The sequence below is a fragment of the Drosophila takahashii genome, chromosome 3L, assembly GCF_030179915.1.
Source record: "Drosophila takahashii strain IR98-3 E-12201 chromosome 3L, DtakHiC1v2, whole genome shotgun sequence".
Lineage (NCBI taxonomy): Eukaryota > Metazoa > Arthropoda > Insecta > Diptera > Drosophilidae > Drosophila > Drosophila takahashii.
This window is the reverse complement of record NC_091680.1, coordinates 12,208,811-12,234,887: the sequence shown is the minus strand read 5'-3', so window position 1 is coordinate 12,234,887 and position 26,077 is coordinate 12,208,811. Positions and strand designations below refer to the sequence as shown.

The 26,077-nt window shown below is 39.7% G+C and overlaps 3 protein-coding genes and 1 long non-coding RNA gene across 37 annotated transcripts in view; 2 read left to right on the top strand and 2 right to left on the bottom strand.

Moving 5' to 3' along the window:
• Positions 1-7,192, bottom strand: part of Mbs (Myosin binding subunit) — a 31,702-nt gene extending 24,510 nt beyond the window's left edge. For 12 of the 23 annotated variants that reach the window (XM_070215531.1, XM_070215532.1, XM_070215534.1 and 9 more), the window contains exons 1-2: positions 6,995-7,191; positions 5,605-6,149 (exon numbers count right to left, since the gene is read on the bottom strand). In XM_070215531.1, coding sequence (XP_070071632.1) covers positions 5,605-5,859 — 255 coding nt within the window. In that variant the 5' untranslated portion in view covers positions 5,860-6,149; positions 6,995-7,191. Of the gene's footprint in view, positions 1-5,604; positions 6,150-6,994 lie in introns of all 23 variants that reach the window. The other 11 variants (XM_070215535.1, XM_070215525.1, XM_070215530.1 and 8 more) reach the window with 7 other exon arrangements.
• LOC138913113 (uncharacterized) lies at positions 1,358-5,150 on the top strand. 9 transcript variants are annotated; one of them, XR_011418710.1, is made up of 6 exons: positions 1,359-1,552; positions 1,754-1,960; positions 2,875-3,244; positions 3,309-3,381; positions 3,440-3,619; positions 4,779-5,145. It is a non-coding gene; the product is annotated as an uncharacterized lncRNA (long non-coding RNA). The 9 variants fall into 9 exon arrangements; XR_011418708.1 differs by having other exon boundaries at positions 1,361-1,552; positions 1,611-1,960; positions 4,779-5,143; XR_011418709.1 differs by having other exon boundaries at positions 1,358-1,960; positions 3,461-3,619; positions 4,779-5,150.
• A 606-nt stretch (positions 7,193-7,798) lies between the features above and the next one.
• Positions 7,799-21,800, top strand: Diap1 (Death-associated inhibitor of apoptosis 1). 4 transcript variants are annotated; one of them, XM_017136989.3, is made up of 2 exons: positions 7,799-8,033; positions 20,251-21,800. In XM_017136989.3, exon 2 carries the CDS (start codon positions 20,331-20,333, stop codon positions 21,666-21,668), a length of 1,338 nt encoding a protein of 445 aa, XP_016992478.2. In that variant the 5' UTR covers positions 7,799-8,033; positions 20,251-20,330; the 3' UTR covers positions 21,669-21,800. The 4 variants fall into 4 exon arrangements, with proteins under 4 accessions (XP_016992478.2, XP_016992477.2, XP_016992481.2 ...); XM_017136988.3 differs by lacking the exon at positions 7,799-8,033 and adding an exon at positions 12,848-13,236; XM_017136992.3 differs by lacking the exon at positions 7,799-8,033 and adding an exon at positions 19,500-19,612.
• A 2,001-nt stretch (positions 21,801-23,801) lies between these two features.
• LOC108054125 (uncharacterized) lies at positions 23,802-25,894 on the bottom strand. The gene is made up of 4 exons (XM_017136901.3): positions 25,605-25,894; positions 24,879-25,437; positions 24,247-24,596; positions 23,802-24,190 (listed from the first exon to the last, which is right to left on the bottom strand). The coding sequence occupies exons 1-4, from the start codon at positions 25,669-25,671 to the stop codon at positions 23,805-23,807; spliced, it is 1,362 nt and encodes a 453-aa protein (XP_016992390.2). The 5' UTR covers positions 25,672-25,894; the 3' UTR covers positions 23,802-23,804.
• Positions 25,895-26,077: the final 183 nt, after the last annotated feature.

Below are 26,077 nucleotides of genomic sequence, written 5' to 3'. Positions count from 1 at the left end.
CTCTTGTTTTAACATTTTTTTTTTAAAAAAACATAGTTGTTTTGCTAAGTTGATATCAACTTAGCAGAACACCCCCACTAAAGTTCAAAATTTCCAAAATCTTTTCTAATGGGAATTTGCCGTTATTTTGCCGTAAATTATTCGTGAAAGAAAAAATTTAGTTGCTCTTGTTTTAACATTTTTTTTTAAAAAAACATAGTTGTTTTGCTAAGTTGATATCAACTTAGCAGAACACCCCCACTAAAGTTCAAAATTTCCAAAATCTTTTCTAATGGGAATTTGCCGTTATTTATCCGTAAATGATTCGCGAAAGAAAAAATTTTGTTGCTCTTGTTTTAACATTTTTTTTTTTAAAAAACATAGTTGTTCTGCTAAGTTGATATCAACTTAGCAGAACACCCCCACTAAAGTTCAAAATTTCCAAAATCTTTTTTAATGGGAATTTGCCGTTATTTATCCGTAAATGATTCGCGAAAGAAAAAATTTTGTTGCTCTTGTTTTAACCTTTTTTTTAATAATAGTTGTTCTGCTAACATATGTATGTACAACGCGGACGGTAGCAGAGCTCTGCTGACGTCGACGTCAAATGTGTAAAATTCCCGCGAATTCTGCGTCCTGGAGGTTTATTAATTTCTGCAGTGAGTCTGAGTCAATATTATTTACAGAATTACACATAATCAAAAGTTAAAAATTTTAAACATGAAAAATGGATGTTGCTTCTCACAGAAGCAGAATTCGCGGAAATTGTACACATTTGACGTCGACGTCAGCAGAGCTCTGCTACCGTCCGCGTTGTACATACATATGTTAGCAGAACAACTATTATTAAAAAAAAGGTTAAAACAAGAGCAACAAAATTTTTTCTTTCGCGAATCATTTACGGATAAATAACGGCAAATTCCCATTAGAAAAGATTTTGGAAATTTTAAACTTTAGTGGGGGTGTTCTGCTAAGTTGATATCAACTTAGCAGAACAACTATGTTTTTTAAAAAAAAAAATGTTAAAACAAGAGCAACTAAATTTTTTCTTTCACGAATAATTTACGGCAAAATAACGGCAAATTCCCATTAAAAAAGATTTTGGAAATTTTGAACTTTAGTGGGGGTGTTCTGCTAAGTTGATATCAACTTAGCAGAACATCTCATAATTTTAAAAATAATTGAGCGGCAAATTTTTTTCTTTCACGAATAATTTACGGATAAATAACGGCAAATTGTCGATAGAAAAAAATTTGCATTTTCAAAAGTTGCATTGCTAACTTTATGCACATCACACATCAGATACTGGCAGATACAGATGCGGACTGCGGACTGCAGACATCACATCAAATTGTATCTGGCATAGAGCGAATTTTCATTTTCATTTTGATCATTCGCATTCGTTTGTTATTTTGGGTGTAAAACACGAAACGAGAAATAAATCAAATCAAGTGTAGCGACCGCATCGCATCCATTTATATACATACAACCTAACAGATACATCCAGAGATCATTCCGTATACACGCGCTGCTGATTCTTGAGGATATTCGATTTGTATCTGTTTGTGAATCTGTGAGTCTGTAGTCTGTAGTCTGTAGCTGTGCGTTTCAACAGCTGTCCGTCCCGTCAGTCCGTCGAGAACCGGGCCAAGGTTAGAAAACACGTCAATAAAGCGCGTTAGCCGACAGCAACAAATCTACTAGCGATCGCCAAGACAGAGTGCTTTTATTTGGGAAAACTCACGCAGCTTTTCCCAACTCCCCAAACGATCAGGACTCGTCATCGATCTGCGGCTCACGATCGTCATGTCAACGGATCGGCGATTGTTACGATTATTATATGCTGAGCTACTCAAGCCCCGACTATAGCTCAATTTAAGAGAAGTCTTGACAGAATAATTTCTTAATTTATGCGGCGCCAGTTCGCCTCTCCTGGCCCCCTACTAAAATCGAAATATATCAATTGCTAATTGGCAGAAAGGTATGTATATAAATCAATTCTTAATTTGAGCATATCATTGAAAGAGGCTGATTAAAGAAGAAACATAGATTCGCACTCAGGGGAAAAGAAAACCAGATTTTATACTGCTCAGAGTCTTTTATAAATGGATAAATTAAGCAAATTAAACCCAACCTTACATACAATAAATATAAATAATTCCTAATAAGTTAAACGTTAGGTAAGGTAGAAAAATGTATATCATCTTAATAGTTTCTCTTTAAAGTACCAAATGATTAATATGATTATAATTAGCGCATTTTTCCATTCGGCACACTAAATAAAATATATATATTTGTGTGAAACCCACGTATTTCCAAAATATTTCTAAATTTAACGTCCATAACTGATTCATTTGTAGAATGTGTGGACCATGAAATACAATTCTATAAAAGATATTTCGAAAAAAAATGCTCACATTATCCTTGAACTGTATTTAAATGTAAATATCCGAATCTGAACGCTTGTAAACACACGTAATTTATTGCCATTTCTTAGATAATTTCCCACTTGTCCCCCAGCGAGTTTGTACGTCAATGCACGCTGCTAGCTTGTAGGCCACATGAAAAATCAAAGTCAACCATGGATACACGGTCACTTGCAACAGCCCCTCCATCCTCCGTTTTCTATCTTCCTCTCCATCAGTCAACATCATTCAAATAAAGTCCAAGGCGAAACACTGTGGAACCAATATGCCACTGTGTTTTATTTAATTTAAAATATTTGAAAATAACGTAGCAAAAGGATTTTCTTTTTTAACGAGTCAAAATAAAGTAAAAGTATATTATTTTATCCTTATGAGTTTCAATGTAATACCAATATTTTTAAATCATTATTCTTGTTCTTTTGAATTAACTTTGTATTTTCTTATGATAACTCACTCTTGTACTTTTCAGTTCCTAGGCGCTCTTGAAAGTCTTTTTGATAACAATAATGACTTGGACAAGTATTAAATATTAAAAATTAGAGACAATATATTTGTATCGTTACAAAATGTCCTTTGATGAATAAAATTTAAAAACAATTTATAGTTGGGTTCGAACCACTGTAGCCTATCCCGTCTGCAGCAATCAAATCGCATGCCATTGAAAATGTGGTGCAGGTGTGGTGCTGTCGTTGTCAATGCTTATGAATGGAAGGCCCAAACATTGAAAATGTATGCATGTGAAATTGGTGCGGCATGGGCCAAAGGAAAGCCACGACTTATGTACATACAGACAAACAAAGAAAGCACGGGGGTGGACATTTGCAACCATTAGAGGACTTGTAAGTGCAGGCGATAAGATAATTATTTTAATAAATGCAATCGAAATTCTGCCTTGCGGTTTAGCAAAAACGACAACAGCAAGTGAAGCAAATAGCCGCAGGTTGCGACCGCACTTGCACCGCACACAATGTGGCAGGTAATTCAAAACGTTTGCACTGTTCCCATTGTTATTATTATTTATTATTGTGTTGTAGTTTCTGTTGCTGTAATTACAGTGCACTCCCAGACAGTGGTGCCCTCCCCGCGAAGCCCGCGCCGAGCAAATTAGCATCTGGTTAACAAGTGCGCCGCGGTTAAACGGTGAAAATCTACGACTCTTTGCTGGCGCAGCATAATTAGAATCAATTATATTGAATTGGAGCAGAGAGCACACAGTGAGTGCAAGATGGTAGTGGAAGAGCAGCGGGATTTGAAAATTTAATTAAGAATTTCGACCGAAAATCATTTTAGTAGCTATTCTCGGTTATTTAAGTTAAGTTTCCATTTGGTTAATATAAACCATCAGTTTTTCTATTCCCAAAGTTTATGATCCACTTTCAGCACAATTAAAATGAGGGCAAAATGGGTGTGGTACCCAAAATGATAAATTTATTCTTCAGTAAATAATTTAAGTTTTTAACCGCCCAAAAATGGAGATTAACTTTTTGTTAGCTATCGTGTTTAGGATAAAAATCCTTTTTCTTTAAAATAATATATTAAAAATATTTTATAATTAACGTAAAGAATTTATCTTTTTGATAATGCCAGAAAATTTTGGTTTTATATCATTTTCCTTGCCAACAAATATCATTAAATTTTTTTCATCGACATAGTACGAAAATGAGCCAAACAAATGAGAGGAAAACTGAAAATGATTTTGCGAAAATCTTTAGGCTTTTAATATGTAAACTGGCTTTCATGTATATGAGTATTGTATGTTTTTCTTGGTTGTTAAAAATAGAACATTTTGTATTTTTCTTATTTAATGCTTTTGGCCGTTTGCCTTTCGCTTGTTGTTGCTGTTGGTGTAGCTGTTCTGGCCATTCGACTTGTAAATCGTCGGCTTGCATTAGCCATGTATTTGTTAATATTCGAAATTCGAATTGTTGTTGCGGCGGCGGTGTTGAAACCGCAGAAAGAGCACGAAATACGCAACAAAAACAATGGTCGAGCGTCTAGCGAACGGCGCTGCACAGTGGGCCTAAAGAGGAGGCTACTCCTTGACCTTGATTGGGTCAGGGAAATACTTTGGGATATTATAAAAGAATATTCAAATTAAATAAGATGTCTTTTCAATATATTTTTTTATCTTTTCTTTTATTATGCATTGCATAATTCTGAGCAAAAATATATTATTTTACTGAAACAAATAAAAGAATATTCAAATTAAATAAGATGTCTTTTCAATCTTATCTTTTCTTTTTTTAGGCATTGCATAGTTCTGAGCAAAAATATATTATTTTACTGAAACAAAAATTTACCATTTAAAAATGCAATAACATTTATAAATCAATTTCAAAATTAAATTTCTTTAATATCTTCCTAACCTTTAAGACATTCCTGTTCCAGAATTGTAATAATATGATCAGTGGGCCATGGAATTTAACCCACAGTACGGCCCACGTCAGCACCACAGTTGGACGCAACGCAACAGTGTCGAAATTGCATGCCCCTGCGCCCGTTCCACCTCCACCACCCCCTCGCCTGGTCGCGTGATCGCAATTGCAGCAGACTGACGCAACGTCGAGCTCCCTTCTAAAGGGAAATAAATACCCAAGGAAAAGGGGATGCAAAATGGATATTCATAATTGATGAAGTAGAATTCCTAGTTCTACACATATAATCGCACTTAAAACTTATTAACAATTGCTTTGGTTAGGTATTTCAAATAAATTAAAATTCATAGAATTTTTTTTATATTTTGTGAACAAAATTTTAAAAACCTTTGATAACTTTGAGTTTAAATTATTAAGAACTGTTTCCACTTTTGGGAATGAGTCTTCTACATCTTCTCTCTTAATAACCCTTTTTATTTACGATCTTGTAAGTCTACTGAAAATTTGTGTTTCGAAAGACCTATATAATGCGTCGTACAAAAGCCATCGCCTTTTAAAGAATAATGATTCATGCTTCTAGTATTTGCAGTGAAGTGGATATGAGTTGATGTCCTTTGTGACATTTATTAGTATAAATCATAGTAGTCTTTTAAAAATGAAAATTAGGAATGCGGGGTGACACAGAAATCTCATTGGGCGGATTTCTGATGGAACTTCTATTGAAGCTTACGTACATTCCAATTAAATTTCGCCTGAAGAGATTTCTGGACAACTCCAGAAATTAGTCTTAATAGAATGGGATGAGTTAAGGGAGATAGACGCACCTGATGCAGGGCGGTCAGTCCGTCGACGTTGGCCGTGTTGATGTCGGCTCCCTGGTCCAGGAGCTGGATGACCTCGTCCTTGTCGCCGGAGAGGCAGGCGGCGAGGAAGACGCAGCCGGAGCTGAACTTGATCCGCCGGCCGTGCTCGTGGCGGGGGGTGGGGGCGGCGCGGTTGGTGTCCGACTCTTCCCAGCGCTTCAGCTGCTCCGCCCGCTTCATCATCGCCGAGTTGTTGCGCGCGTCCAGCGAGGACATCTTGGTGATCTTTTCTGCGACGATCCTTCAGATAATCCTGCTTTTTTCGCAGAGCGCGCGCTCTGTGAGATTGATGGACCGCTCCAGATATACCGTACGTATCGTTGTTGTATTGTTCGCTATATCCCTGGTTTTGTTATTGTTTTTATTGCGCTTTTGTTTGCACTGGGAATTTGATTTTGATTTTGCACTATTTATAGAAAATGCTTCACACTTTCGATTTTCGATCACAACTACACTTTTGCTGTTTGTACTGCTGCTGCTCCTGCTTCTTCTTCTCCTGCTGGCGGCTGATTATTATTATTTTTCGATTTTTCTATTTTCCATGCGTGTGTGCGTGTGCGTGGTGTGTGCGTGTGCCTGCTTTATCAGCCAACTTCTTGGCATTTTCTTTTCCCCTCACTCACACACGGGCAAATCGGATCGCACTCTTTCTTTCCCGCTCTCTCGCAAAACAATGCTATTTGTTGTTGTTAAACGCGCACCTTTGTTGTTGCATTCGATTGAAATTACACATATTAAATGCGAAAAAGAGAGGCAGAAAATAGGGTGGAAGATAAACAGTTAAAAACTAGGTATTTTTACAAGGGAATAGAATATTTTTCAACTGTTTTTACACGGGGTTTGCAATTGTTAAATAAAAGTGTTAAACAAACATATTTTCATATTAATTAAAAACACTTGCGGGCATTTTTACAGCCGCTTGTTTTTTTCACTTTGTTTATCATTCTCCCTTTTGCGCTCGCTCTCTCTCTCGCACTCACACACCCATGCAGCTAGGGCCTGCATACGCGCGCTCTCCGCCTGGCCTGCATGTGTGTGTGTTACCAATTTGACATAAATTCAACAGCCGCGACGCTGACGTCGCGAGTAAATAGAACGAAAATGGAAGCCGCGTAATTTTTCACGCACTGAAATGCGATGATTTTATGTAATTCTGCAAGCCAGCGGTTTGCATAAAAGTCCTCGCAATTGCCTATGTAATTATGTAAAGGCATTTTACATCGCCCCACTCCACGCACACATGCTCGCCTCGCACACACACACACACTCGTATGCCGCACACGCACGTAGAGAAAAATGGATTGCAGTAGAAACTTTTCACATACACCGAAAGGCGAATCGAAAAACGCACCTTTTCGCCGCGAAATTACCAGATTTGGGGCGGCTCTGGGGGCTCTACTGGCTGCGGGACGCTCCGCTGGGGCGCTCCTCGTCCGCGAGGCACTGGTATTTCACTTTATTTTGCATATTTTCGCTGGCTTTCAAATCGAATTTCCTCCGCACGAACTTCACAGACCAAGATTTTTTGACGATGTGAATATGTGAACAGGGTTGCCAGATGAAAATGTTGCTTTCCCTAAAAAACATCGCGGCCGGTCACACTGTTTTCGTCCGATTACAGTGTATCGATATTTTTAGCAGGGTGTCTTGGCTAACTTAGCCGAGACACACTCCTAACCTTTCTTTGACCCTCGGTATTTCTGGTATTTTTGTGGCACTATCGAGACAACACAGTTGTGTAAAATACCAAACCCAGTGTGACCCCAAGGAAATAATATTTTCAATTCAAAACCAGGGCAGTATTCCGCAAAAGCTTACAGCTGTAACGGTTTTATAACCTTTTTTTAAATTTAAAATGTGCAACAACGGAAAAAGCATTAATACCTCTATTAGTTTCAAAAAATTAAACTTTTGAAGCAGAGAGATAGCTAGAGCAAATGAGAGCGCATAACCCACCCCCTAAATAATTGCGCATCGCATGGGCGGCAAAAACTATTTCGACCGTTCCGCCCCGCTGACTCTCTCTCTTTCGCCCGCCGTCGCCCTCTCCCTCTCTAGAAAGCCAAGCAAAACAAAACAAATGAGAACGCAAAACCGACAAAAACAAATACCTATAGGAAAGTAGGCTAGGCGGCTCTATAAAACATATAGTTTTTGCGTAGTCGCAGCGAGGCACTCAAACCCACCGGTCGACGCGTGCACATCGAGTGAAATAATTTTATCTTTGCATTCTTGAAAAGTTTAGCAATAAACAATTCCCAGAGCGGCTAATAATCTTATCGTGCCGCGATAAGTAAACAAAAACACAATTCAATTTTTGGAGGTCAAAAAAATAAATAGAAAACATCCAATGATAAACTGATAAGTTATCTTGCGTTAAAATGTCTCCGGTAAGTGATTTTTTAAGCCTATAAGGATTTATTGTCAAAACAAAAATAAAATCATGTGCAAAAAGATGGTATCTTAAATTTAAAATTTTTTAATATTAGTCTGTTTAATTTTACTATATTTAAGCACGGAAGAAAAAAGGTTAAAGGGTTTGATTTACAATTGCCATATATGTATTGCATACATAAAGGCGCTCCTCTTTTTTTTCTAAATTCTCCTCTACTTTTTATGTTTTTCCTTCTACAACACTTTGGTTTTGTTTCTCTTCATTCATGTCCTCACCTCTCTCTGCCGCTTTCCAGTCATTTCGAAACTGTATGCAATCTAGAATCATCCCTCCCTTTTCGTTTGCCTCCCAATTCCACCCCCCACCTGAAATCTAACCATCCTGCTCTGACGCACATGGTCTTGCAGTGGGATATTATCTTACTTGCATTCTAGATTGCTCCATTGTACCTTTTATCTCCGCCGATGCTGAGCTCATTCGCATCGCATTTCATTCATGATGAAACCATTCCCACCCCATTCGAAAACCCCACCCACTCGTAGAGCGCGACTAGCTAGAATTTTCCTATTTTTAATTACCGCTCAATGTCATTTCCATTTACAACGCTGCGTAGGTTCCAAAGATTGATGGGTTTTCGCCTATATAATCAGCTGCTTACCTCACTCATTTTACTAGAACGAAATTCCACTCACCTAGCTGCATTTTGCATTGCGTCACTATGTGCTAAACTTAGCAAATAATAATGAATTCTCGCCAATAAACTTCCGTTTCTTCTGGCGCCAAGTGCTGTCCAAATGATAAGAACCTGACTTCAATGGGCAGATGTTTCTTTAAAACAATTGTCATAACAACCTCTAATCTTTTCCTAGTAACAATGACTGGCTCGCTAAAAAAAGTTACGAATCTTATTCATAAAATGAATCAAATAAACAGCAAGTGTTTAAACAATTTCAAGGTGCTATGTTTGCTATTTTATTAGCACACCCAATAAATATAAGCACTCATAACTTTGCACTACAAAGAAATTACACAATAAATTAGTAATGTTTAACATTAAAAAAAACATGCATCTTTAAATTTAAAACATCATAAACTATCTAACGAATACAAAGTAAAAAAGTAATTTTTTTCTTGAAAGGAATTTCCGAATACAAATGGAATTTACTGATAAACTTAATTGGATTTCCCCTTGAAAATTATCAATTACAGAGCTCACATGTGTTTTCCTCGATTTTTCGTCGAATTAATTTCTATGCACTTATCTTTTCGCAATTTTTAAAGTTACGCAATAACAATAAAGTAATTAAAAAAATAACTCAATTACTGTCATATGACAGCTTATAGTAAATTAATTTATTTTCATGTATTTGTTTTCAATGTCCCGATGAAGTGCTTGTTTAAAAGTTAAGCGCTCCCTCTTCAGGAATTTATGGAAGACAATAATAACGCCTAACATTCTTTCAATCATTCATATTACTACGTTCCTATCTTCACTCATAATTTTTATTGTTTCAACGACTTCTTCTGTTAAATCTTAGATTTGAAATGTACATTTCATTTTAAAAATCTTAATGATTTTCCAGGAATCAATAAGTTGATTAAATATTTATAATAAATCTGGTGATCAAATTATGAAACGTGTTTTAAAGTGATCGATTGAATTTATACCGTTTGCTCTATTCGGTCATCTACAAGTTTGGCCAAGACATCTTTGGATTAAAATTAATTGCTGTGCCTGTATATATGGTAAATACAAATGATTATAGCACATCGAAAAGTATGGTAGAACAGATCTCTTTGTGAGGATTCTCCATTTGACAGCAACAGATCCGCAGGACACCTCAGATCGACTGGATCTCGACAAAGGATCGTCGGCAGCTGGCGACGTCATGTGCCGCGCGATCCTTTCACTGGAAGCAGGCTCAAAACACAATAAGGATAAGGGCTGCCTGCCCCAAGAGCAGATGTTCCGATGGCTCCGTTTTCGGCGATCCTCTGATCGGTTTATTGTTGCCTGCCTCGCTTGCAGCTGCCGGCACACGTCCGCAATTGCCGATCCAGTTTGCTTATAGCCCTGATTGAGGCAGGTAATTATAGAGTGGCAGAAAAGAGAAAAGGGACCGACATGCAGCACATGTTGTAATAGGCAATAGGCAATCTAATCGAATCGTGCCCAACTCGCTGTTATGACACCTTTTGCCAATTGCCGCGCAAAAGAAGAGAATGCAAAAAAGGCAAACAGGTTTTCAGCCCGCTGGCTGCATTTGGCTGTCAATTAAAAAGCCACAGACAAAGTTAGCAAAAGCCAGTACGAAAAATGACAGTGGAACGTGCTTAGAGTGAACCTTTAATATAAATTAAGTCGCATTAAAATAAAAAAAAATTGTATGAGGGTTATGAGTCCGATCCCTTGACTCATAATGGACAAGATATTATCGCGTCAAGTAAAGTAAGTTATCTTAATAGGCCAACAAAGTGACTCAATTTCTTTAAAATACCTGTAGTCATGGTAAAAGTTACATTTGTTCAGTGAAAAGCTGAAACGTAAGTCATTCGTTGTAGGAAACTTCCACTGTAAATAAAATTAAGAGTATGGGTGAGCAATCAAAATCACAATAAGCAGCACCACCAACAAGAACGGGGCGAGTGCAACAACTTTAAAAGGCCTTGCAAGGCCGTTCGGCTCTGAGCCAGGGATTTTTCAACTCAAACTTGTCCGGCGACTCCGAGATCCGAACTCTGTGTGGTCAGCGGAGTGATCTTTTGAAACGGAAAAATCCAAATTGCCAAAGGCACTCCGCCACCGTCCGCAAATAGAATATATTGCCGCCACAATTTCGCTTAATTTCCACCAAAAGACCGCCTGCGATAGTGTCGCCTTGCAACATGTCAAAGTCGTCTAGACTCCGCATTTATAGGCAAATTTCTTAAATGCGTCGTGACATCTTCGTGGTAAATTTAGCAGAGTGTATTTATAAAATCCGAAAAGTTCAACCCGTTTGCGGGCGGACGCTATATGGCCGCGTCGCGCACTGTCGCCGGGGCACTTGCCATAAATGATTCAAACTTGGCAATCTTTTGTATTTCAGTCCTCGGACGTGTCGGCATTTCCTTTGCGCCATTATTACTCAAATATATGTGACTACGGAGCCATGTCATGGGTGCCTAATTAGAAAAGCTTGTAGGACTTAGATTAAAAATATTTTACTTATCGACAATCTATTGCATTCGACTCGTTCTAAGAATATACACGTAATCGCAAAGATTGTATCTGAAACGGCAGGAAATTACTTCATTGTTTAAAAATGGTATGATCAAAAATCTAATTTACCTAAAGAAATTTTAATACGATTTTATATATTTTACCACCATTATAGACAGCAAAAGTGGAAAAGTAAACTTTTTGTAGTTAAACAAAAAAAAAAAAAAAATATTATTTTGTATGTAAAAACTGTATGAAAAGTCAACATTACTCAGAATCGCAATACTAGTATTGCTTGAAGCAAATATTTTTAGAAAACCTTTCTTAAATTTCTATTATCTTTTAGTACAAAACCATTTCCATTATTGTCGCTTCTTTAAAAGTCCATTATCCCTTAAGAAGGTATTCTTACAAAGCTTATCATACACTTTCTATGATAAGATTGACTTTATTTAAGACAGCAATAGATTTAATAGGCCTTGCATGGCCTTGTCTTATAGATAGTGACAACCACTTGGGTTTGTCCCGTAAATGTAGTCATTTTTGTTAAAATAGTTTTCATTTAATGGTCAGAAAACTTTGAATATTTAAATTTCCAAAAAATCATCTGTTCCTGCCAACTATAAAATATTACAGAGATTCTTATCTGCCCCTTGTGATAAAGGACGTCAGGACATTTCCAGCTGCTGTATTATGTGGAAGGCGAAGAAGAGACAGGTAAACCGAAAATGAGAGAGTGGGAAGGTGAGGGCGGAATGAGGTGCATACACAAAAAAACTGCAGCTGCCTGTCTGCTTCTGCTCTCTCTTCTCGCGACGTCTGGAAGGTGCAGAGGCAGCGGAAAGAGGGAGGAAGAAATGCGGTGCATTGACACGCGCCGCTTCCCTCGTTAGGCGCATGCTCTCCGCTCTCTTCCAGGACAGAAGCATAAAAATCAATGATCCTGGCTGCTGCGCCTGCAAGTGCGAAAGGGATAAGCATAGGCCTAACAGTTTTACGGTTATTACGGGCTGCGTACTAATACTAGTCGTAGTACAACAACACTATGCAAATGCATTTACCTATTTAAATAGGTAAAACTGCAACAATAATAGCCAGACTTATTTATTTTAAAATAGTCGATTTGCCTTACCTTGTAAAGTGGTTTTCTACTTTGCGAAGGTTTTTCCAAAATTACAGCTGCGGAAAGGCCGAATGAGCAACTGCATTCAAGACTCCACATCTCGCTCACGCTGCAGCTGAAGGACTTTCTGTCTCTCTCAATCGGCTCTAGTGTTGACGATAATAACCTACAGTGTTAAAAATAAAAGTAGCTAGAAATATAATGGTACCTTTATAGAATACTTTTTTTTAAAAGATATGTTTTGAAATTACTAAAGACTCGACTCCAACCGAATTCTGTTATAGTTCTTCGGTACATCAAAGTACAAAACAAACCTTCTTTCGTTCGAAGAGATTTCTGTTACACCCCTGAAAAGGAATACATTCAAGATTTGTTTTATTTATAATAAAAAGGCTGCTGAATAGAAAAACCGCCAGACTGGCGATTTTCCCGCTAGACACGGCTGCTCTCTGAAAGCGGCTCGGCTTCGCTCGTCTCGTTCGTTCGCGTCAGTTCGCGTCAGTTCGGAATCGAAACTCAACAACTCAACACGTACGGAGCAATGGATTACTGAGCTACTCTCGATACTAATTTATGCATTTAAAGCTAGAATAAAGTACAAAAATAAAGTATTTACCGGACTCAATTGTGATAGTTGGCTTTGTAACAACAAGCAAGAGCAACAACAAAGAAACGAACGAGATAACAGAGAACGCGTGCTTGTCTAAGTGTAACTGTAACATTATTGTGTTTTTCCGTTCATTTTGTTCACGGAAAATCAATATTGACTGTGAAAGCGCATTATTATACGATTTCCATATCGTCGAATCTCATCGCAGAGGAAATTTCCAGCGGGAACTTGAGTTTTTCAAGAAAAAGAGAAAAGCCGTCAAGGTGAGCTGAAGTCCGTAGTGTTGTAGTGCATAGTATTTTGTGTACCCTAGCCGAATTTAACCCCAAAATTTTAATGAAAACGTGACATCAGAAAGGCGGACAGCAAAAGCTAAAATTTTATTTTTGTTGTTTGCTTTGCTTGTACGTTTACCCAGCCGCATACATACACACGCTATCTGAACACATACAAGCATAAAAGTGTCCAGAAGACAAAATTGTCGCATGAGATTTGGTTGCAAATAATGATTTGTTTACTTTATAAGATCATCACTTATTAGTTAAGGAAGTAAACATACGATTACAACAGTAAATAAATGTAAACAATCAGCAAGAGCTTTAATTTATACTGCCAAGTAGAGCGAAAACGTTTTCTTATTTTTCGTCGGGTGTCTGCCGTTTGTTTTGTGTTCCCGTTTCGTTCGCCCTGTCTCGCTCGCACTTCAACGACCGCAGCGACGAGAGATTGTTTCATAAAAAGATGGCGACCGTAGAGTTGCTAAATACTCGCACTCTTGTTTTACTCCAAATTATTTAAAAAATTACCAACTTCTGTTTACCCCACGAATTCGGCGAATTTTTCTGTTTCGGTAAACAACACTTTAAATGACACATGTTTGTTTGCACGGCTTTTCAGGCTAAGGCAACGCGAAACTTTCCGCCATATGGTAACCCTCTTTTTGCATTTAGTGATTTCATACGAAATTCCACACCCCGCACATCCCCTGCGATCGTCAATGGTCGTTTAAAAACAACATTCTCAATTGGGCATAATGTGGATGGAGAAGAATAAGGGGCGGTTATTGTACCATACAATGCCATTAATTTTATATTCATCCGAATTTCGGACTACGCAATATGTACTTTTTTTCGTCTACGGTTAAAATTAAGCGATGACTGCAGCCTCCAAAATATTCCAGTTTACCCAATTTTTAGCAGATTCGAAGGTCACCCTATGTGTCATCCATCAGAAGAGAACTCCATCCTGTTCTAATTAAATTTAATTTACTTGTTTCAACACGGAAAACAAATTTAGATCATAGTGGACCTGATCTTATAATGTCGACATTTCTTATTTTGTATTTTACTGCTGTACAAATTTAAATTCCTAAAATATATTTAAATTTAAATATTTTTCTGAAATATCTGACATATAAATGGACTCTGATATCATAAGATACAGCTGTTATGACTAATGTTTTGTGTATTTTTCTAAACTAAGCTTCAAACGTGTTTAAAAATAAAACCTTTTTTTTCCGTGCATCTGAATAAACAGATGACGCGTCAGTTTGCTGGGTATATACACATACTTTACTCCGTACGATATACGATTACACTATGTGTAAGGCACTTCCTCTTTTACGCACACACTCACTCGCATAATCCGGCCCAACCCACCACCACCACCGATTCCGGACCATGGAGCATTAGCTTCTTTGTCTGGCACATCCGCTGCCAACGGAAGTGGTGCACTCATGCGTGTTTTCCACTCTGCAGAAATGGAGAGAAAAAGAGTCGAAGTATAATGGTAATGTCGAGAAACCATTGCCACAGAGACGAGCTCGAAAAACCGTTTGAGCTGTTGCCAATTTTCACTATGCTTTTTTTCGCGCCGAGTGCAGTTTTATTTTTTGCGCACTGTGCCGCTTTTTATGCTTCATTGCTTTGAACTTTTGCGTTCATTTTTCGCCGAACAAAGAGAAAGTCTCGGCAGTCTCTCAGTTTCTCAACTTGAGCTGAGCTTCAGTTTACAGCTGAATACAGTCCAACTTCCATAGCTGAAACTTCCCTTATCGGAAAACATAAATAAACTCTAAACTATCATATTAATTGTGCCGATCAAATTAGACTACACAGTTTTATAACATAGAATATTTGATTTTGAAAATCGAAATACTCGCTTTTTTGGTATAATGTGTAATTTTCTTATCCTTTTTACTGCAACGATTAATCGAATCAAAAAATATAAAAACGTCTGGCTAAATTGCACTTTCCTTATAGGGGTTATAAATTGTGGCCTGTATTTTTCGTGGGCAACGTTGCAGTGCCACAACTTTTTCCATTATCGCCGCACCCACACACCATCCATCGATGGTGGTCCCTGCGCCCACATTTCCCACTCCCACGAATCGGATCGAGACGAGTCGAGACAATTCGTTAATAAAACGATAGATAAGGTGCTTAATAAACAACAAACAGTTCTCACGTAAATGCTGGGAGTAGAATTTACCCGAAAATAGAATAGATCCTATTGTCTCGTCTGTCCTCTCCTGAGTTCCATTTGTTATCGGCAGCAGACGCGACGGCAATCAGCACATGAATGGAAATGGACCAAGGCGGCCCTTGAAAGAGGAGATGGAGATGAGAAACCCGGACAAGACTGAGCATAAGATGAAGAAAATTACATTTCGGTATTCCCGGAATTCTCGATGCTCTCAAGCTGAATCATCTCGTCGCCTCCACGACCTTTGAGCCGGGGCCGCGTGAAAAACGACCTTTCAGCTATTATTTCCACTAACGAGGCCTTCCCTTTCCCGTCCCTTCCCTGATCTTCATCTCACTCTTCCATGAGATCGTACCCACATTCCTAGTCCCATAGAGATGCTGCGATGATAAATGTTTTGCCATCTCACTCGCACACGACTTGACTTTGGGTTTGAGAACAATTTTCCTTTGGTTTTCCTAGGAAAAACGCTGGCGGCGTCGGCGGTTCTACGGCTTTGAACCGAGCCGCCGTTAGTTTTTTGGACAATCGATCAATGTTCAATAGGGAAAAAAAGAGTGAGAGAGAGAGAGAGAGGGGAGAAAGGCATGAGAGAAGAGCCGATCTTAATGCATTCTTTAGCAGCTCGGATCGGGGCGCATTTATTATGATTACAATATTGCCCTTTGTTGGCCAGCATCCCCGAATCGTTGTTGTTGTTGCTGTTGTTCCATCTCTGTTTTCTTCTCGTATTATCGACGTCGGCGGTCGTTTTGTTGCTGCATTTCTTGGAAGGCCACAACACGCACGCACACACTTTCATATAGATCATGCAAGAATGTTCTTTGTGTGTGTTGCATTTATTTATTTTCCGCATCCTCTCCTGTATGGCTCTCCTTCTTCATGTTCGGATTCTTCCACTTCGGATTCTTCATCTTCTTCTTCTCGAGTTCTGAGCACGATGACGACTCATGCAGCAGCAGGGGGATCTTCCCTCCTGCTCCGGTTTGCCCCCTCTTTTAACCCTAGCTTGGTGTTGTTGGTGTTGTTTTTGTTGTTCTTGTCGTATCTGGTATCACCGCATTCCAATCTCGGTTTTTTTTGTCGAAGACAACAACAACAAAAAGAATGGTAAAGTGTTTACAATAGTTTCCCACAGTCGAGCTCATGTCTCCGGGGCTCCCAAGGTATAATCAAAACAGCTGTGGTCAAAATTCTAGTTCTAATCAATTTTTCAAAGTTTTTCCATCTTAAAAAATAAGTATTCTGTTACTATTCTCATTTAGTTTTGCTTTAAGAATAATGAAAAAAAATGTTTTTTAAATTTAACTGCATTATCTAAAAATAATATCATTGGACAAATCTTAAATGAAAAAAATTTCTTCGATACAATGTCTGAATCTTAATTGCTTGTAGGATTTGGAGGGATAATATTACTATTACTTCGCCCTCGTCTGTAGTTACAGAACGCAGACCTTTTCCACGGCTTTGGACCTCTGCGGTTACCTTCACTTACTACAACGATAGCAACAGCAAAACTCCAATCACTTGGACCCAGCTTTGCTTGCAGACTGGGAACGGAATGAACTGGCCTGGCTTGGCTTGTTCCAATCAGAAAACCCGAAAGGCAGCTCCAACCGAACTCCAACTCCAGTTTGATTTTCTGTGGCGGAGTTTTGTAGAAAAGTTGTCCGACTGCATTCCATTGTAGGTTCGTTCGTTTGGTTTTGGTCTTGTCTTTCGTATTCGTTTGTTCTTCTGTGTGTTTTTTTTTCTCTGAGTTTTCTGTTTGTTGCCTTGCCTTGCCTCCTGGGCCTAGCCTTTTGCTTTGGCCTTTGATTATGATTTTCTTTGCTGCGGAGTGGTATTTTCTTCTGGTCTCTGGGATCTAGCGTTGTTGTTGTGCTCCCATGCCATTCATGCGCCGCCCAGGAGGCCTTGTCTTTTCAGTCGGTCTTCGGTTGGTGTTGGGTGAAGGCGCTGCTCACGGTTTATATTCATCGCTCGATATAATTTAGTTCCTTGATTTCCAGTAAAATAAATATAAATTTATTTATATTTAAATTCTAAAAATTCATTTCAAATTTCACCAAGTTTTTTGTGTTTCAAACGAAACTGGTAAGTGTTAACGTACCCTGCTTTTGGCTTTTGAACTTTCCACGGAATTTCCTGATATAGCTCAAGTGAAATTCCAATAGTCGGTTTACATTACAATTGTTAATGGGTTTGGCATTCCACAATAACGAATAACAGACGTCGGCAGAGGCAGCTGTAATTGCACTTTGTACTGGCTAGAAAAGCAAAACAAACAATAATGGGGGGGCAGCTGGTCAGACCGAACTTTTGAATACTCTTGCTGTAAATTTCTATGGATTGATATGAAACTTTATCAAATCATATATGTTCTATTTATTTAACTATCTGTTTAAGTTTTATAAGATTTTTATTTAAAATAGCTAAGATATTTAATTTTGAAGTTGTACAATTTACTTACCGTACACTGCAAATAAGATCTAAAGACCTTGCAAAATTCTAGAAAAGTATCCCCTGTAAGGGCAGACAAATAGCAATTACTATTGCAGACAGCATCTCGAGCTTTTCGTGTTCGTGTCTGTGTACTGCTCGTTGCTCCACTTCAAAAACAATGCGCAATCTCTGCAGAGAAACAGACCCCCATCTTTAGCAACCCCCAATCCAGAAGCATCATGAAACCATCATCCTCCATATATCCCGAGCTCCAGAAGTCAGCATTTGTAATTTACAATTGCTTTTGTTTTTGCTGCACTTTATGTGTACTTTTTTTTTCTCATCTGCGCTGCGCTGCACTCTGTTTTTCCTGTGGTTAGTTGTTTTTCCCATTGATGGTTTCGTCTTTGCACCACATGGCCGTCTCGCTTGCACCGCCAGGCTTCCAATGTGCATTTATGCTGCGCTTTATGCTGCAAGTCGGGCTCCATGGTGGTGGTGCTGGAGTCGCCGAGTGCGCCGTCGCCAGAGTGGTTTGACTGCATTCCATTAAAACTTTCTCACAGTCGGCTAGCTTGGAGTGCTCCACAGTGCATGGCACTGCCAGCTAACCCACCGATGGCCCCGGCCCCCCCTAGCACCACTATAGCCTCCCCAACCACCCGATCCGTTGCAATTGTTTGGCGAGTTTGGCTGGTTTGTGGTTGAAATTTGGACTTTGAACACGGGGCCCAACTCAGCGGTCGTGCTGAGTTTTTGCTGCTTACTGGTGGCCCAGGCGCAGTAAATGTCGAAATACGGCTGTACAATCTCCTTTGAAGGAGGCAGAGACCACCGCAGATACAGTTTAGGTCCCCAGGCAGCGTTCGATCGTTAGCAATACATGAGGCTATCTATAGGAAGCAAGTTTTTTGGGGGATAAAAAAAAAAATTTTTTTTTAATATTTTTTGATTTAATACAAATACATTTTATATATCGATTTCAGTACTCGATTCATTTTCTCATTTAAGATTTTAAAAACTTATAAATTAATAGTATACTATTTATAATAAAAGCAATAAATTAAAAAAAATTAGTTATGTAGTCTCTTTAAAATACATATGCATATGCTTTTCCTGTCATTACTATAATTGCCAACTCAACAACTGACGAGCAATTGAAATTGCCGTGTGGGCTGCCCCTCGATTAGCATACTGATTTATCTGTTGCCGCTTTTTGTGACTACAATTTTTTGCCATTATTATTGAAATTATTTACTCGGTGTGGTGTGGTGAGTCAGATCGAGAATCGTTATCGGGCAACGTCTGGCTGGCGCCACCCACCGTCCTACGAAAAAACACCCACTCAGGCACTCGTGTCTGGTGGTGCTGTTCTGAGGATAAAATACTAATACTCACTGCGATTCGGCGCACTGGGAAAACGAGCGGTTGTAACATTGCGTACTCTATACCACTACGTATATTTTTTCCATTGCAACTCGGGAGTTTTTCCCGAAAGGAAAACCACCCTCGGCTCGAGTGCGAGCGGGACAACCGCTGTGTTTTCCATCAGCTAAGGGCTCTTAAAGTTCGTTGATGCTGCATCTCCAGTTTCTTGAACTGCGTTTCAGTTTTTCCCTGCATTGTACATACACACTCTGAAAAACGTAGAAGTGCGACGAAAAAGTGTCTGAAGCTTTGGCAAAAAATATTTTAATTATCAAATGAAAGGTATTTACTAAGCCATAACATGATTGAGTGAATTTTAAATCTTAAAAGCAAAGATTAGATAAATGTAACAAAAAGAAAAATACTTGGTTTAATCTAAAAATTAGTCATTGATTAAATAAAGTTTTCCATTAATTATTCAAAGAACTTTTGTTTTTAAGTCTACACCCTTTTAAAGTGCCCTAGTCATGTTGTTCAATGGAAAACAAAAGTTTAATCTTGAAATATACAGTAAAAAGATAGGAAATAGTAAAATTCTTTGTTATATATATAGCTATAGTTAATTATTCCATGTCTATGGTGGTTCGTCTTAGGGAAGTCTGACTGCTTTGACATTCCCATTGACGCCTATTACCTATCTCTCATTCGACCTTATCAATAATTGCTATAGAAGTCGGGGCAAGTCAAAGTTCTATGAACAGCTCTATCGTTTGCCATTTCATTTTAAATGTTAGTTGCTCACGAGCAATCTGTACGATGTCATGCACTCGTACCGCGTAGTGCTTCCCAGAAGGAGAAGTTTCGCGTCGGTTTGGGAAATCTAGCTGTATCCTTATCTTTATCAGGTTGATAGCGTCTATCTGAACGTGCACGATAAACATTTATATTGATGGCATTCCTCTTTCTTTCTTTCATTCCAGTTTCGAGCTCAGAGGGTAGCAGCCGGAGAAGTATTTAAGGATCAACAGTCTTGTGGAGATAACCAATACCAGAACGCAACATGGCAACATTTGTGCTAGCCGATCTTCCGTCGTATGGACCCAGCGCTTTCGACCTAGTACACGATCAGGTGGATAACAATACGAACGCGACGACGACGCAGCTATTCAAGAACAATATCTACACCATAATGAACGATTTAAACCGCGAGGAGGCGCGCCTGAAGACCTTCACCAACTGGCCGCTGGAGTGGCTGGATAAACGCCAATTGGCCCAGACGGGCATGTTCTACACCCACGTCGACGACAAGGTGAAATGCTATTTCTGCGGCGTGGAAATCGGACGCTGGGAGCAGGAGGATCTACCCGTTCCGGAGCATCAGCGATGGTCGCCCAACTGCCCGCTGCTGCGCCGACGCACCACAAACAATGTGCCCGTCAATGGGGAGGCATTGGATCGCATCCTGCCGCCGATCAGCTACGATATCTGCGGTGCCAACGACTCGACGACGGCGGTGGAGCTGCGGGAGCATGCCTACGCCGAAGGACGCATACCCATGTCGCAGCTGATCCAGTCGATAGGCGTGAATACAGCGAATGCGGCCGCTTCTGTCGCTGGAATATCATCCTCCCCGCCGCCAATGAGCTCGATTGCCGCCACGCATGCGTCAACGGCCACGCAGGCCAACGGCGATGTCCAGCCGGAGACGTGTCGTGCCCCAGCCGCCAGTGGCAATTATTTTCCCGAGTATCCCGAATACGCCGTCGAGTCGGCACGCCTGCGCACCTTCGAGGCGTGGCCGCGGAACCTAAAACAAAAGCCCCACCAGCTGGCCGAGGCGGGTTTCTTCTACACGGGCGTTGGAGATCGCGTCCGCTGCTTCAGTTGCGGCGGTGGTCTCAAGGACTGGGACGACAACGACGAGCCCTGGGAACAGCATGCCCTGTGGCTCAGTCAGTGTCGTTTCGTCAAGCTGATGAAGGGTCAACTCTACATCGATACTGTGGCTGCCAAACCAGAACCAGCCGAGGAGAAGGAGGAGGAGAGTTCGATAGTAGGAGTCGAGGTGGCCAGCAGACAGGTCTCAGCGGAGGAGGAGGCATCGCAGGCGGCCAGTTCGGGGGATGTTGCCCCGTCCGTGGCTCCCACGGCAGCCACCCGCATCTTCGAGAAAATTCAGGAGGCATCATCATCGGTGGCCTTGGCCTCCAACAACAGCGGCTCCTCCTCCTCCATACCCGAGGAGAAGCTGTGCAAGATCTGCTACGGCGCCGAGTACAATACGGCATTCCTGCCCTGCGGTCATGTGGTGGCCTGCGCCAAGTGCGCCTCCTCCGTGACCAAGTGCCCGCTGTGCCGGAAACCCTTCACCGATGTGATGCGTGTATATTTTTCTTAAAATCCCTAACCTGCAGTCAGGTTGAATTCAAATTAAGAATTAACATTATGAAACCCATCATCTGCAAGTGTGTTAATCAAAAGTGTAAGAAAAAATCGGGGTTCAACCGGCGATCGCAACGGCCAGCTGTTGGGCAGCCCGGCAGCTGGCCGTTGCCTTTAGTAAGAACACCAAGCCTGGTAGAGATCGTAAGCCTCCAATGTAATATTAGTTTAGTGCAGCACTTATATGCGTTATTTATAATAAAACTAACATATTACCGAAAACTCATTGCCGTTTGTCATTTCTGGGTGTGGGCATTGGTTACAAAAGGCGTCGACGCCAGGCCACGTCGATGAGTTCACGCCCTGGGCTGGATAATCATCAAGGGGATTCACAAATGCCGATTGGAGCAATCACTCACGGCTGGCTTGGTTTCGGAAATTCAATATTAACCGCTTCAATTATTAGGTTGTGTATGAAATATATTATTTAGAATTCTAAATTCAACTGTTGAACTCATCGAACTGATGTGACCGAATCAGATTTATAAATAAAGATTTCTCACGAAAATTTTTTTTTTTCAACCCTACACCAATTTGTATATAAACTGTTGTACGAAATAATAGGAATCCATTTAATAATTCACTAAAAGTATGCAATTAGTAATAATTAAAGTTTGTAATTAAGTAAAGGGTTTTGATATTTGTAAAAAATATGAAAGCGAAGTTACATATATAGTTTTATTATCAAGCTGTTAACAATTTCAAAGTAATAGCCCGATGTCGTTTCAGGTATTTTGCAATTTGTGGTAATCTTAGACCAAACAATGGACTTACATACTTATATAGCACGTGCCAGATCCTTTGTCAAAACTAATAAAAAGAGGCCCTTATCAGTCATTGGATTTAAGGGGGCAACAATTAATCATTCACCCACGCCTAAACAAAGTGCATTCAACTGCAATTAAAAGTGTTCATCTCTTTGTTTAAGGTTATCTTTATTTCTGAAATTACAGGTTTTTTTTGGAGCTCAGATTCGGACTTAAGCTTTTCCACCTCATCAGATAAGCTCGCAGTGCATTTCAATTAGTTTAGCGCGATCGGACAGATCCGGTTTCGGATTAGCCAAGGTGAGAAATGCTGCACACCCTGCGAGCGGGCAAGTGCGACTGATGGGTTGCATCACCCACCCATATGCATATGGATTTTTAATCCATACGATTGCACACGTGCCAGATAGCAGGCTCTTTGAAATTTATTATTACGAAATGCCTTAATGAATGAAACATTTACCTGAGTCATCGGTTCCTAGAACTGGAAAAGAATGTCACTTACTATGTGCTGGTGGGCTGCAAATATCAGAGATCATAACTGGAATGGCATTTGACAGTCGATATTATGCAAATTGCTGATCTAGATTCAGTATTCTGTAGAGATCGTACAGACAGGCGCTGACCTTAGATTGCGTGAGGTTTTCAATTAGCAGGCGAAGGTCTACCGGCCTTAAGTTAAATATACATATTTAGAAGAAATTACAAATGGGCTTTTTTCTTGCCATTTAAAAAAATTAACTTGCCACTTTTAGTTAAAACTTACATTTTTCAAGAATTTTTTTTCCAAAAAACGGTTTTTTGAAATCTGTAGAAATTTGTCAAAAGATAACTTTTGTAAAACTTTCCGCAAGTGATGTGAACTATTTGATTTTGTTATTAGGTAGGGAAAGCTTACATTAACTGCTGATATTTGAATTTGAATTATAATTAATTAAAAAAAAAGAATGTGATATGATCAATTAGGTTTGAATATTTCATGCAGCTATCACAGGTTTTAGAACAGGCTATTTTGGTTCGTATACTTGTTAATTGGTTTTTGTACTGAATAAAATTGGAAGTGCTTTTGCTATTGGTTTATAAATAAGCTTAATGGGCTGCCCACTTTTCTAAAAACTGTGTTTAAAATACACTGAACGAATAACTTGAAATGTAAAAAATGTAGTTAATAACATTTTTCATTACAATTGCTAAGCTCTAAAACTAATAAAAATAAAGTAAAAATTCTTATCAAATTTTTAAAGTAACAAACTCAGTCACAAAATATTATTTTTGGCCTTTTAAAATATATATTTTTAAAACGTGCAATTTGGGGCTTGCATTCTTCAACACAAATTCAAAATATCCAAATTGACATAGTCTTCGTTGGCCATGATAAAGGCTTTGTGAGCATTCACTTGTATGGCCAGGTCCACAATATTGGTATTGCTGAAATAGTCCATAGCAACGACATTGGCATTGTTGCCCCAAGGACCTTTTAGCCACTGATTAACTTTGGGATTGAGTGCCGCCGCCCGCTGCTTGGCGGTCAGCAGTTGATGGGCGTTGAGCGACTGCTCCATGCTTCTCACGGCGGTGAATATCCAGCCATCGTCGCGAACCGGCGAATCCGGCTTCTTGCTGAACAATAGACGCATATAATCCAGGGTCTGCGAGATGTTCATGAAGCTACTGCTAAAGCGTTGCCACGGCGGGCAGATCAGATTCGATTCTGAAAGGGATATGATGATTAAATGATTGCTTTAAAATAAAACTAGTTAAAATTACCATTCTCTGGATAGGGCAGCTCCTGGGAGGGAAATAATATCACTAGATGTCTATTCTGCTGCAGTAGTTCCCGGAAATTTCGATCAGCACAATGCTCGTTCTTGGTCACATTGCGCCTATAGGCCTCATCGCCAAGCTCCTGTCGAAGAAGGCGGAATAGCGAACTGTAGATTTCCGGGTGCTTGTAAAACCCAATGGGAAAGCTACTGAAATCCAGTATTATCAACTCCCCAGAACGCTTTACAAACTGACGAACATCACGCAGAATTCCGACCAAAGGTGTTATGAGCATGTTCTCGTTGGCTATCCAGAAATTGTCCGCATCATTTTCGGTGTTCATGTTCTTGTAACTGGTGAATGAATAAAATAAGTTAAATATTTTCGCCAAATTATAAAATATAGAAACGAATTCATCTTTTAAGATGTGATTTACACCCAAAAAATCTCTATGAAACGTAGATCGATTTTACATTATTTAAGGTAAATTTGACTTGGTCGAAAAAAGTATTTCATATAAAAAGGAAATGGGTTTCGCATGATCTTAAATTTACATATACGATAAGGGGTATGAAGGGTCTACCGTTTCTTGCTGGGTTTCTAATCCTTACCATATTTACCCTTATATTACTTACCCTATACTAAAATCCAGATAGCGAATGCCAAAGACGAGCTGCGACCAAATATCGAATTGCTGGGCCACCAGATAATCCCTGACCAGAATCGAATTTGTCTTACTGGAGCTCCCGACGACGGCTCCCGAGGCATGTGTGCCAGGCAGAAAGATGTTCTTCAGCGGCATCTGACTGACGTCCTTGATCTGGGCCAACCAGTTGGGCTGGATCTTGAGGCAATCCACGGTGAGCAGCTCGGTGCCATTGTAACTGGCCACATAATGCGGCAGACACTTGCCAGTGGGATATTGGGTTACAGGCTGATCGCTACCATCCTGCCGATTCCAGCCGCCAGGGAAATGAAGTTTGCCCAGTTTAATGGGCGTTATCATCTTGCCCGTCCTATTGGCTATCCCATTGATACGAAGGTCGGGCTCAAAATTGGAGATGGTCGGATCCTGGCCATAGATGCCCACCCACTGGGGCGGCCCATAGCAGTTGGGACCCCAATTTATCTCCAGAAAGGTGTCCTGAAGTGTCTTGCCAGTTAGAGAAATTGTAAGGTATACAGGGCAACCCGCTGATATAAAAAGATTAAATGCAAATTCTGATTAAAAGGGGGGAATTATTGCAAATGTATTTATACTGCCCAATTCTTGTAATAAACCTTCTTCCATCATACAACTTGTAAACATCACAATAGATGATACAACTTTTTTAAACAAAGTTGTTGAAGTTAATACCCACCTTCCAGGGAGCCAATCAAAAGAATTGACTGCAGCAAAGGCACCACTAATATTTTCATTTGAATCATCTTTAAACTTGACACTCAATTAGAAATTACGTGCACTCTGAATAGATTTGGCGTGTTGTTTGCTCGGCAGCCAGTGCCGAATTGAGGCGAGAGATACATTTCTTAGCATTTGTATCTCGATGTCCCGCAATTGAAGCAACCATTTGCGCCCCCGCAACGCCTTTAACCGCCATTTGAGCTCAGTAATTGAGCGTTTTCGCATACTCAGCTTTGAGATCGTTTGACCTGAGAGGAAGTTAGATAGGGCTAGAAAATATTCACTCCGATGTGAGTAAATCTAAGTAACCAAAATAAATTTAATCAGAGACTAGCATAAAAAAGAAGGAGGAACGAGTGACTCGACTATCAGATACCTGTTAATCTGATGACATTTTCAAAATAAAAGTTCCTTCAGAACGCCTTCAGG

Bases quoted from the DNA above. Each gene is read 5' to 3' on its own strand.
- Diap1 (XM_017136989.3), top strand. From the start codon at position 20,331: ATGGCAACATTTGTGCTAGCCGATCTTCCGTCGTATGGACCCAGCGCT.
- LOC108054125 (XM_017136901.3), bottom strand. From the start codon at position 25,671: ATGATTCAAATGAAAATATTAGTGGTGCCTTTGCTGCAGTCAATTCTT. The intron at 25,438-25,604 runs GTGGGTATTAAC...TTTTTATATCAG, and splicing joins TTTGATTGGCTCCCTGGAAG to CGGGTTGCCCTGTATACCTT. The intron at 24,597-24,878 runs GTAAGTAATATA...TTCATTCACCAG, and splicing joins TATCTGGATTTTAGTATAGG to TTACAAGAACATGAACACCG.